Here is a 12,472-nt window from a genome sequence, read left to right on the forward strand (position 1 = left end):
GAAATATATCCTAGGATTCTTTGGGAGGCAAGGGATGAGATTGCAGAGCCTTTGGCTTTGATCTTTGGGTCCTCACTGTCCACAGGGATGGTGCCAGAGGACTGGAGAATGGCGAATGTTGTTCCTCTGTTTAAGAAAGGGAATAGAAATGACCCTGGTAATTATAGACCAGTTAGTCTTATTTTGGTGGTCGGTAAGTTGATGGAATAGGTCCTTAGGGATGGGATTTACGACCATTTAGAAAGATGCGGATTAATCCGGGATAGTCAGCACGGATTCGTGAAGGGCAAGTCGTGCCTCACAAATTTGATCGAATTTTTTGAGGAGGTAACGAAGTGTGTTGATGAAGGTAGGGCAGTTGATGTCATATACATGGATTTTAGTAAGGCGTTTGATAAGGTCCCCCATGGTCGGCTTATGGTGAAAGTAAGGAGTTGTGGGATAGAGAGAAAGTTGGCCGATTGGATAGGTAACTGGCGATCTGATCGAAGACAGAGGGTGGTGGTGGATGGAAAATTTTCAGACTGGAGGCAGGTTGCTAGCGGAGTGCCACAGGGATCAGTGCTTGGTCCTCTGCTCTTTGTGATTTTTATTAATAACTTAGAGGAGGGGGCTGAAGGGTGGATCAGTAAATTTGCTGATGTCACCAAGATTGGTGGAGTAGTGGATGAGGTGGAGGGCTGTTGTAGACTGCAAAGAGACATTGATAGGATGCAGAGCTGGGCCGAAAAATGGCAAATGGAGTTTAACCCTGATAAATGTGAGGTGATTCATTTTGGTAGGACTAATTTAAATGTGGATTACAGGGTCAAAGGTAGGGTTCTGAAGACTGTGGAGGAACAGAGAGATCTTGGGGTCCATATCAACAGGTCTCTGAAGGTTGCCACTTAAGTGGATAGAGCTATGAAGAAGGCCTATTGTGTGTTAGCTTTTATTTTCAGGGGGTTGGAGTTTAAGAGCCTTGGGGTTATGCTGCAACTGTACAGGACCTTGGTGAGACCACATTTGAAATATTGTGTGCAGTTCTGGTCACCTCACTATAAGAAGGATGTGGAAGTGCTGGAAAGAGTGCAAAGGAGATTTACCAGGATGATGCCTGGTTTGGAGGATAGGTCTTATAATGAAGAACAAAGAACAATACAGCACAGGAACAGGCCCTTCGGCCCTCCAAGCCCGCGCCGCTCCCTGGTCCCTGGTCCAAACTAGACCATTCTTTTGTATGGGGCGGCACGGTAGCACAGTGGTTAGCACTGCTGCTTCACAGCTCCAGGGTCCTGGGTTCGATTCCCGGCTTGGGTCACTGTCTGTGTGGAGTTTGCACATTCTCCTCGTGTCTGCGTGGGTTTCCTCCGGGTGCTCCGGTTTCCTCCCACAGTCCAAAGATGTGCGGGTTAGGTTGATTGGCCATGCTAAAATTGCCCCTTAGTGTCCTGGGATGTGTAGATTAGAGGGATTACCGGGTAAAATATGTCGGGATATGGGGGTAGGGCCTGGGTGGGATTGTGGTCGGTGCAGACTCGATGGGCCGAATGGCCTCTTTCTGTACTGTAGGGTTTCTATGATTTCTATGATTTCTTTCTATGACCTCCATTCCCACTCCGTTCATGTGGCTATCTAGATAAGTCTTAAACGTTCCCAGTGTGTCCGCCTCCACCACCTTGCCCGGCAGCGCATTCCAGGCCCCCACCACGCTCTGTGTAAAATACGTCCTTCTGATATCCGTGTTAAACCTCCCCCCCCTCACCTTGAACCTATGACCCCTCGTGAACGTCACCACCGATCTGGGAAAAAGTTTCCCACCGTTCACCCTATCTATGCTTTTCATAATTTTATACACCTTATTGAGGGAGCTTGGGCTGTTCTCTCTGGAGTGGAGGAAGTTGAGGGGAGACTTAATAGAGTTTTATAAAATGATGAAGGCGATAGATAGAGTGAACGTTCAAAGACTATTTCCTCGGGTGGATGGAGCTATTACAAGGGGGCATAACTATAGGGTTCATGGTGGGAGATATAGGAAGGATGTCCGAGGTAGGTTCTTTACGCAGAGAGTGGTTGGGGTGTGGAATGGACTGCCTGCAGTGATAGTGGAGTCAGACACTTTAGGAACATTTAAGCGGTTATTGGATAGGCACATGGAGCACACCAGGATGATAGGGAGTGGGATAGCTTGATCTTGGTTTCAGATAAAGCTCGGCACAACATCGTGGGCCGAAGGGCCTGTTCTGTGCTGTACTGTTCAATGTTCTATGTTTAACCAGTGGTGCAACTCCACATCCCTTTTACATCCCCCTCTGTCGCACCTGAAACATCTGTATCCTGGAATGTTAAGCTGCCAATCCTGTCCTTCCCTTAAACAGGTCTCTGTAATAACAACAACATTATAGTTCCAAGTACTAATCCAAGCTCTAAGTTCATCTGCCTTACCTGTTATGCTTCTCGCATTGAAACAAATGCATTTCAGTCCACCAGACCCTCTCTGATTAGCAACCACACCCTGCCTGCTCTTTCTCTGAGGCATGCTTGGTTTCATTGGTCAGAACATTGAATACAGGAGTTGGAATGTCTTGTTGAAGTTGTACAAGACATTGGTAAGGCCACACTGAACTAGAAAGAGTGCAGAAAAGATTTACTAGAATGCTACCGGGACTTGATGGATTGAGTTATAAGGAGAGGCTGAATAGACTAGGACTTTTTTCTCTGGAGCGTAGGAGGCTGAGGGGTGATCTTATAGAGGTCTATAAAATAGTGAGGGGCATCGACAAGGTAGATAGTCAATATCTTTTCCCAAAGGTAGGAGAGTCTAAAACTAGAGGGCGTAGATTTAAGGTGAGAGGGGAGAGGTACAGAAGTGTCCAGAGGGGCAATTTTTTCACACAGAGGCTGGTAAGTGTCTGGGACAAGCTGCCAGAGGTAGTAGTAGAGGCGGGTACAATTTTATCTTTTAAAAAGCATTTAGCATGGGTACGATGGGTATAGAGGGATATGGGTCAAATGCGGGCAATTGGGATTAGCTTCGGGGTTTTAAAAAAAAGGGCGGCATGGACAAGTTGGGCCGAAAGGCCTGTTTCCATGCTGTAAGCCTCTCTGACTCTATAACTCTATGAGTCTTACTGACCCTATCTCTGGTTCCCCTTCAGTTAATTGACCTTTGCTTTGGTTCCCACCCCCCTGCCAAACTAGTTTAAATCCTCCCGTGTGACAATAGCAAACCTCCCGGCCAGAATATTTATGCCCTTCCAGTTTAGATGCAGCCCGTCCTTCTTGTACAGGTCCCACCTGCCCTGGAAGAGACCCCAATGGTCCAGATATCTGAAACCCTCCCTCCTACACCAGCTGTTTAGCCACGTGTTGAGCTGTACTATCTGTCTATTCATAGCCTCACTAGCACGTGGCACAGGGAGTAATCCTGAGATTACAACCCTCGAGGTCCTGCTTTTTAACTTTCTACCGAACTCCCTAAACTGCTGCTACAGGACCTCATCACTCTTCCTGCCTCTGTTGTTCGTACCAATAGGTCCCCTTACTACCCCTCTCCACACCAATACCCCCTTCATTTCCACTGACTGTGGGGTGCTAACCGCCTGTCCCCAATCACTGACATACACAGCTGATAAGAAACGTGAGTGCAGAAGAGGGAATTATTTTTAATTAATTTGATGGGAAGTGGAGGTCTCTGGCTGGACCAGCGTTTATTACAAAGAACACCAAAGAACAAAGAACAATACAGCACAGGAACAGGCCCTTCGGCCCTCCAAGCCCGCGCCGCTCCCTGGTCCAACTAGACCATTCTTTTGTATCCCTCCATTCCCACTCCGTTCATGTGGCTATCTAGATAAGTCTTAAACGTTCCCAGTGTGTCCGCCCCCATCACCTTGTCCGGCAGCGCATTCCAGGCCCCCACCACCTTCTGTGTAAAATACATCCTTCTGATATCCGTGTTAAACCTCCCCCCCCCTCACCTTGAACCTATGACCCCTCGTGAACGTCACCACCGACCTGGGAAAAAGCTTCCCACCGTTCACCCTATCTATGCCTTTCATTAACTGTCCCTATGTGTGCCAGAGGGCTGGCAGACTGTGTTTGTGAGGAGGGGTGAGGCAGTGAGGAGGTTTTGTGTGAGTGTTAACCAGTCTATCCAGCCCCTTATTGTCAGCATGTGAGGATATTGAAATGCACTGACAGACACTTCCTTCTCTTCCCTCTCAGGACATTCGATCAAGCACTTTGGGTCTTTCTGCAACCCTCGCCCATGAGATGGGACACAATTTGGGAATATCACATGATACTGACTCACGGGATTGTAACTGTGCAGATCGGGAAGCCGGTTGTATCATGGAAGAAGCATGGGGGTGAGAACCACATTGAAACATTGTGCCTGTGATTCACATTCTCAATGCAATGCCTACCAGCCTTGCTTTAAGAACTAGGAGCAGGAGTCGGCCATCTGGCCCCTGAAGCCTGCTCCGCCATTCAATAAGATCATGGCTGATCTTTTCGTGGACTCAGCTCCACTTACCCGCCCGCTCACCATAACCCTTAATTCCTTTACTGTTCAAAAATTTATCTATCCTTGCCTTAAAAACATTCAATGAGGTAGCCTCAACTGCTTCACTGGGCAGGGAATTCCACAGATTCACAACCCTTTGTGTGAAGAAGTTCCTCCTCAACTCAGTCCTAAATCTGCTACCTCTTATTTTGAGGCTATGCCCCCTAATTCTAGTTTCACCCGCCAGTGGAAACAACTTCCCTGCTTCTATCTTATATATTCCCTTCATAATCTTATATGTTTCTATACGATCTCCCCTCATTCTTCTGAATTCCAATGAGTATAGCCCCAGTCTACTCAGTCTCTCCTCATAAGCCAACCCTCTCAACCCCAGAATCAACCTAGTGAATCTCCTCTGCACCCCCTCCAGTGCCAGTATATCCTTTCTCAAGTAAGGAGACCAAAACTGTACACAGTAATCCAGGTGTGGCCTCACCAGCACCTTATACAGCTGCAACATAACCTCGCTGTTTTTAAACTCCATCCCTCTAGCAATGAAAGACAAAATTCCATTTGCCTTCTTAATTATCTGCTGCACCTGCAAACCAACTCCTTGAGATTCCTGCACAAGGACACCCAGGTCCCTCTGCACAGCAGCATGCTGCAATTTTTTATCATTTAAATAATAGTCCATTTTGCTGTTATTCCTACCAAAATGGATGACCTCACATTTACCAACATTGTACTCCATCTGCCAGATACTCGCCCACTCACTTAGACTATCTATATCCCTTTGCAGACTTTCAGCGTCCTCTGCACACTTTGCTCTTCCACACATCTTAGTGTCAGCTGCGAATTTTGACACACTACACTTGGTCCCCAACTCCAAATCATCCCAGCACTGATCCCTGAGACACACCACTAGTCACTGATCGCCAACCAGAAAAACGCCCATTTACCCCCACTCTTTGCTTTCTGTTAGTTAACCAATCCCCTCTTTCTAACACAAGGTCAGTGGGATGACTTGTATTTGTAAAGCTGGGTGGAATTGTGTGTGTTTTGGAATAATTGGAATATTGCTGCTTCAAGCTGCAGCCAAAGCCTCCACAAAATCTTTGATTTGATTTATTATTGTCACATGTATTAACATACAGTGAAAAGTATTGTTTCTTGCGCACTATACAGACAAAACATACCGTTCATAGAGAAGGAAAGGGGAGAGTGCAGAATGTAGTGTTACAGTCATAGCTAGGGTGTAGAGAAAGATCAACTTAATGCAAGGTAAGTCCATTCAAAAGTCTGACAGCAGCAGGGAAGAAGCTGTTCTTGAGTCGGTTGGTACGTGACCTCAGAGTTTTGTATCTTTTTCTTGACGGAAGAAGGTGGAAGAGAGAATGTCCGGGGTGCGTGGGGTCCTTAATTATGCTGGCTGCTTTGCCGAGGCAGCGGGAAGTGTAGACAGAGTCAATGGATGGGAGGCTGGTTTGCAAGATGGATTGGGCTACATTCACGGCCTTTTGTAGTTCCTTGTGGTCTTGGGCAGAGCAGGAGTCATACCAAGCTGTGATACAACCAGAAACAATGCTTTCTATGGTGCATTTGTAAAAGTTGGTGAGAGTCGTAGCTGACATGCCAAATTTCCTTTGCCTTCTGAGAAAGTAGAGGCATTGGTGGGCTTTCTTAACTAGCACTGATATTTGTGTGTGTGTTGATTTGATTTATTATTGTCACATGTATTAAACACAGTGAAAAGTATTGTTTCTTGCGCACTATACAGACAAAACATACCTTTCATAGAGAAGGAAAGGAGAGAGTGCAGAATGTAGTGTTACAGTCATAGCTAGGGTGTAGAGAAAGATCAACTTAATGCGAGGTAGGTCCATTCAAAAGTCTGACAGCAGCAGGGAAGAAGCAGCAAGAGAGCCAAGGGAAGAAATTGCTGAGACCTTGGCCAAAATCTTTGTATCCTCTTTAGCCACGGGCGAGGTACCAGAGGATTGGAGAGGAGCTCACATTGTTCCTCTGTTTCAGAAGGGCAGAAGAGACAATCTGGGAAATTACAGCCTGTGGCCTTAAATCAGTGATGGGGAAATTATTGGAGAAGATTCTTAGGGACAGGATGTACTCACATTTGGAAGGGAACAGGCTTATCAGCGATAGGCAGCATGGTTTTGTGAAGGGGAGGTCTTGTCTCACAAACTTGATTGAGTTAAGAACATAGAAAGCCACAGCACAAACAGGCCCTTCGGCCCACATGTTGCGCCGATCACATCCCCACCTCTAGGCCTATCTATAGCCCTCAATCCCATTAAATCCCATGTACTCATCCAGAAGTCTCTTAAAAGACCCCAACGAGTTTGCCTCCACCACCACCGACGTCAGCTGATTCCACTCACCCACCACCCTCTGAGTGAAAAACTTACCCCTGACATCTCCTCTGTACCTACCCCCCAGCACCTTAAACCTGTGTCCTCTCGTAGCAACCATTTCAGCCCTTGGAAATAGCCTCTGAGAGTCTACCCTATCCAGACCTCTCAACATCTTGTAAACCTCTATCAGGTCACCTCTCATCCTTCGTCTCTCCAGGGAGAAGAGACCAAGCTCCCTCAACCTATCCTCATAAGGCATGCCCCCCAATCCAGGCAACATCCTTGTAAATCTCCTCTGCACCCTTTCAATGGCTTCAACATCTTTCCTGTAATGAGGTGACCAGAACTGCGCGCAGTACTCCAAGTGGGGTCTAACCAGGGTCCTATAAAGCTGCAGCATTATCTCCCGACTCCTAAACTCAATCCCTCGATTAATGAAGGCTAGTACGCCGTACGCCTTCTTGACCGCATCCTCCACCTGCGAGGCCGATTTAAGAGTCCTATGGACCCGGACCCCAAGGTCCTTCTGATCCTCTACACTGCTAAGAATGGTACCCTTCATATTATACTGCTGCTTCATCCCATTGGATCTGCCAAAATGGATCACTACACACTTATCCGGGTTGAAGTCCATCTGCCACTTCTCCGCCCAGTCTTGCATTCTATCTATGTCTCGCTGCAACTTCTGACATCCCTCCAAACTATCCACAACACCACCTACCTTGGTGTCGTCAGCAAACTTACCAACCCATCCCTCCACTTCCTCATCCAGGTCATTTATGAAAATGACAAACAGCAAGGGTCCCAGAACAGATCCCTGGGGCACTCCACTGGTCACTGACCTCCATGCAGAGAAAGACCCCTCCACAGCCACTCTCTGCCTTCTGCAGGCAAGCCAGTTCTGGATCCACAAGGCAACAGCCCTTTGGATCCCATGCCCTCTCACTTTCTCAAGAAGTCTTGCATGGGGGACCTTATCGAACGCCTTGCTGAAGTCCATATAGACCACATCCACCGCTCTTCCTTCGTCAATGTGTTTGGTCACATTTTCAAAGAACTCAACCAGGCTCGTAAGGCACGACCTGCCCTTGACAAAGCCGTGCTGACTACTTTTGATCATACTAAACTTCTCTAGATGATCATAAATCCTGTCTCTCAGGATCCTCTCCATCAACTTACCAACCACTGAGGTTAGACTCACCGGTCGGTAATTTCCCGGGCTGTCCCTGTTCCCTTTCTTGAATATAGGGACCACATCTGCAATCCTCCAATCCTCCGGAACCTCTCCCGTCTCCATCGACGATGCAAAGATCATCGCCAAAGGCTCCGCAATCTCCTCCCTCGCCTCCCACAGTAACCTGGGGTACATCCCATCCGGTCCCGGCGACTTACCAACCTTGATGCCATTCAATAGTTCCAACACATCCTCTTCCTTTATGTCCACATGCTCGATCCTTTCTGTCCACCGCAAACCAGCAGTACAACCACCCAGATCCCTGTCCACCGTGAATACCGAGGTAAAGTATTCATTAAGCAGCTCCGCCATTTCTAACGGTTCCGCACAAACTTTTCCCCCTTCACCTTTTAAGGGTCCTATGCCTTCACATCTCATCCTTTTACTCTTGACATATTTGTAGAAAGCCTTGGAATTCTCCTTAATCTTACCCGCCAAGGCCTTCTCATGACCCCTTCTCGCTCTCCTAATTTCCTTCTTAAGCTCCTTCCTACATCCCCAAGAATGCCTCCTTCCAATTTACCCGTCTAATTTCCTCCCTGATGACACTGTATTTCCCTTTACTCCAGAGAAACACTTTCCTAGCCTGCCTGATCCTATCTCTTTCCAATGCTATCGTGAAGGAGATAGAATTATGATCGCTATCCCCAAGATGCTCACCCACCGAGAGATCCTCCACCTGTCCAGGTTCATTAGCCAGCACCAGTTCTTTGAGGAAGTGACAAGAAAAATTGACCAGGGCAGGGCAGTGGATGTTTGATACATGGACTTTAGTAAAACCTTCAATAAGGTTCCTCACGGCAGGCTGATATAGAAGCTGAAGTCATATAGGATCCGAGGTGAGCTGGTAAGATGGATACAAAACTGGACTGGGCATAGAAAGCAGAGAGTAGCAGTGGAAGGGAACTTTTCTAACTGGAGGTCTCTGACAAGCGATGTTCCACAAGGATCAGTGCTGGGGCCTCTGCCATTTGTAATATATATAAATGATTTGGAGGAAAATGTAGGTCTGATCAGTAAATTTGCAGATGATACAAAAATTCGGGGAGTAGCGGAGAGTGAGGATGATTGCCAGCGGATACAGCAGGATATAAATCAGCTGGAGACCTGGGCCAAAAGATGGCAGATGGAATTTAACCCAGACAAATATGAGGTGATGTGATTTGGAAGGTCTACTGCAGAAGGAAAGTATTCAGTCAATAGTCCCTTAGAAATATTAGCACACAGGGGGATCTGGGCGTGCAGATCTACAGTTCCCTGAAGGTGGCAGCTCAGGTAGACAAGGTGGTCAAGAAGGCGTATGGCATCCTGGCCTTCATTGGTCAGTGTGTTGAGTATAAAAATTGGAAAATCATGTTGCATATAAAACCTTGGTTAGGCTGCATTTGGAGTATTGTGTACAATTCTGGTCACCACACTACCGGAAGGATGTTGATGCATCGGAAAGGGTGCAGAAAGGATTTACCAGGATGTTGCCTGGTTTGGAGGATATGGACTACGAAGAAAGTTTGAACAAACTTGGATTGTTTTCACTGGAACGTCAGAGGATGAGGGGGGGATCGGAAAGAGGTTTACCTGATTATGACAGACTTGGATAGAGTGGATAGTCAGAGTATTTTTCCCAGGGTCGAAGAGGCAATGACTCGGGGGCATAGGCTGAGAGTGAGAGAAAGAAAGTTTAAAAGAGGTGTAAAGGGGCTAGTTTTTCACACAGAGGGTGGTGAATATCGGAACGTGCTGCCGGAGGAAATGGTGGAAACAGATTTTATAACAACGTTCAAGAGGCATCTGGATAGATACATGAATACACCGTGGGTGGCACGGTGACACAGTCATGAGCACTGCTCCCTCACAGCGCCAGGGACCCGGGGCAGCACGGTGACACAGTGGTTAGCACTGCTGTCTCACAGCGCCAGGGACCCGGGGCAGCACGGTGACACAGTGGTTAGCACTGCTGTCTCACAGCGCCAGGGACCCGGGGCAGCACGGTGACACAGTGGTTAGCACTGCTGCCTCACAGCGCCAGGGACCCGGGGCAGCACGGTGACACAGTCATGAGCACTGCTCCCTCACAGCGCCAGGGACCCGGGGCAGCACGGTGACACAGTGGTTAGCACTGCTGCCTCACAGCGCCAGGGACCCGGGGCAGCACGGTGACACAGTGGTTAGCACTGCTGTCTCACAGCGCCAGGGACCCGGTGCAGCACGGTGACACAGTGGTTAGCACTGCTCCCTCACAGCGCCAGGGACCCGGGGCAGCACGGTGACACAGTGGTTAGCACTGCTGTCTCACAGCGCCAGGGACCCGGGGCAGCACGGTGACACAGTGGTTAGCACTGCTGCCTCACAGCGCCAGGGACCCAGGGCAGCACGGTGGCACAGTGGTTAGCACTGCTGCCTCACAGCGCCAGGGACCCGGGGCAGCACGGTGACACAGTGGTTAGCACTGCTCCCTCACAGCGCCAGGGACCCGGGGCAGCACGGTGACACAGTGGTTAGCACTGCTCCCTCACAGCGCCAGGGACCCGGGGCAGCACGGTGGCACAGTGGTTAGCACTGCTGCCTCACAGCGCCAGGGACCCAGGGCAGCAAGGTGACACAGTGGTTAGCACTGCTGTCTCACAGTGCCAGGGACCCGGGGCAGCACGGTGACACAGTGGTTAGCACTGCTCCCTCACAGCGCCAGGGACCCAGGGCAGCACGGTGGCACAGTGGTTAGCACTGCTGCCTCACAGCGCCAGGGACCCGGGGCAGCACGGTGACACAGTGGTTAGCACTGCTGTCTCACAGTGCCAGGGACCCGGGGCGGCACGGTGACACAGTGGTTAGCACTGCTCCCTCACAGTGCCAGGGACCCGGGGCAGCACGGTGGCACAGTGGTTAGCACTGCTCCCTCACAGTGCCAGGGACCCGGGGCAGCACGGTGGCACAGTGGTTAGCACTGCTCCCTCACAGCGCCAGGGACCCGGGGCAGCACGGTGGCACAGTGGTTAGCACTGCTGCCTCACAGCGCCAGGGACCCGGGGCAGCACGGTGGCACAGTGGTTAGCACTGCTGCCTCACAGTGCCAGGGACCCGGGGCAGCACGGTGACACAGTGGTTAGCACTGCTATCTCACAGTGCCAGGGACCCGGGGCAGCACGGTGACACAGTGGTTAGCACTGCTGCCTCACAGTGCCAGGGACCCGGGGCAGCACGGTGACACAGTGGTTAGCACTGCTATCTCACAGTGCCAGGGACCCGGGGCAGCACGGTGACACAGTGGTTAGCACTGCTGCCTCACAGCCCCAGGGACCCGGGGCAGCACGGTGACACAGTGGTTAGCACTGCTGCCTCACAGCCCCAGGGACCCGGGGCAGCACGGTGACACAGTGGTTAACACTGCTGCCTCACAGTGCCAGGGACCCGAGTTCAATTCCCGACTTGGGTCACTGTCTGTGTGGAGTCTACACGTTCTCCCCGTGTCTGCGTGGGTTTCCTCTGGGTGCTCCAGTTTCCTCCCAAAGTCCAAAGATGTGCGGGTTAAGTTGACTCACCATGCTAAATTGACCCTCGTGTCAGGGGATTCACGGGAAAATATGTGGGATTAAGAAAGTGGGGACAGGGAGGAATTGTGGCCAGTGCAGACTCGATGGACTGAGTGACCTCCTTCTGTACTGTAGGATTCTATGATCTCTGATCGATGAATAGGGAGAGAATAGAGGGATTTGGACCATGTAGAGGCAAGAAAATATTATATTAGAGAGGCATCTGTGTTGGCACAGACTTGGTGGGCTGAAGGCCCTGTTTCTTTGCTGCATTGTTCTTAGAGTCATAAAGTCATAGAGGTTTGCAGCATGGAAACAGGAACTTCGGCCCAACTTGTCCATGCCGCCCTTTTTTTTTAAAACTCCTAAGCTAATCCCAATTGCCCGCATTTGGCCCATATCCCTCTATACCCATCGTACCCATGTAACTGTCTAAATGCATTTTAAAAGACAAAATTGTACCCGCCTCTACTACTACCTCTGGCAGCTTGTTCCAGACACTCACCACCCTCTGTGTGAGAAAATTGCCCCTCTGGACCCTTTTGTATCTCTCCCCTCTCACCTTAAACCTATGCCCTCTAGTTTTAGACTCCCCTACCTTTGGGAAAAGATATTGACTATCTCGCTGATCTATGCCCCTCATTATTTTATAGACCTCTATAAGATCACCCCTCAGCCTCCTACGCTCCAGAGAAAAAAGTCCCAGTCTATTCAGCCTCTCCTTATAACTCAATCCATCAAGTCCTGGTAGCATCCTAGTAAATCTTTTCTGCACTCTTTCCAGTTTAATAATATCCTTTCTATAATAGGGTGACCAGAATTGCACAAAGTATTCCAGGTGTGGCCTTACCAATGT

General features: G+C 49.4%; 1 protein-coding gene across 1 annotated transcript in view; it reads left to right on the top strand.

Annotated features, from left to right (window-relative positions):
* LOC144481001 (disintegrin and metalloproteinase domain-containing protein 12-like) overlaps nt 1-12,472 on the top strand; it is a 189,672-nt gene that overhangs the window by 95,020 nt on the left and 82,180 nt on the right. Inside the window, exon 11 of the mRNA XM_078200663.1 lies at nt 4,207-4,349. Within this exon, the coding sequence (XP_078056789.1) occupies nt 4,207-4,349 (143 nt within the window). The remainder of the gene's footprint in view (nt 1-4,206; nt 4,350-12,472) is intronic.

The sequence above is a fragment of the Mustelus asterias genome, chromosome 1, assembly GCF_964213995.1.
Source record: "Mustelus asterias chromosome 1, sMusAst1.hap1.1, whole genome shotgun sequence".
Taxonomy (NCBI): domain Eukaryota; kingdom Metazoa; phylum Chordata; class Chondrichthyes; order Carcharhiniformes; family Triakidae; genus Mustelus; species Mustelus asterias.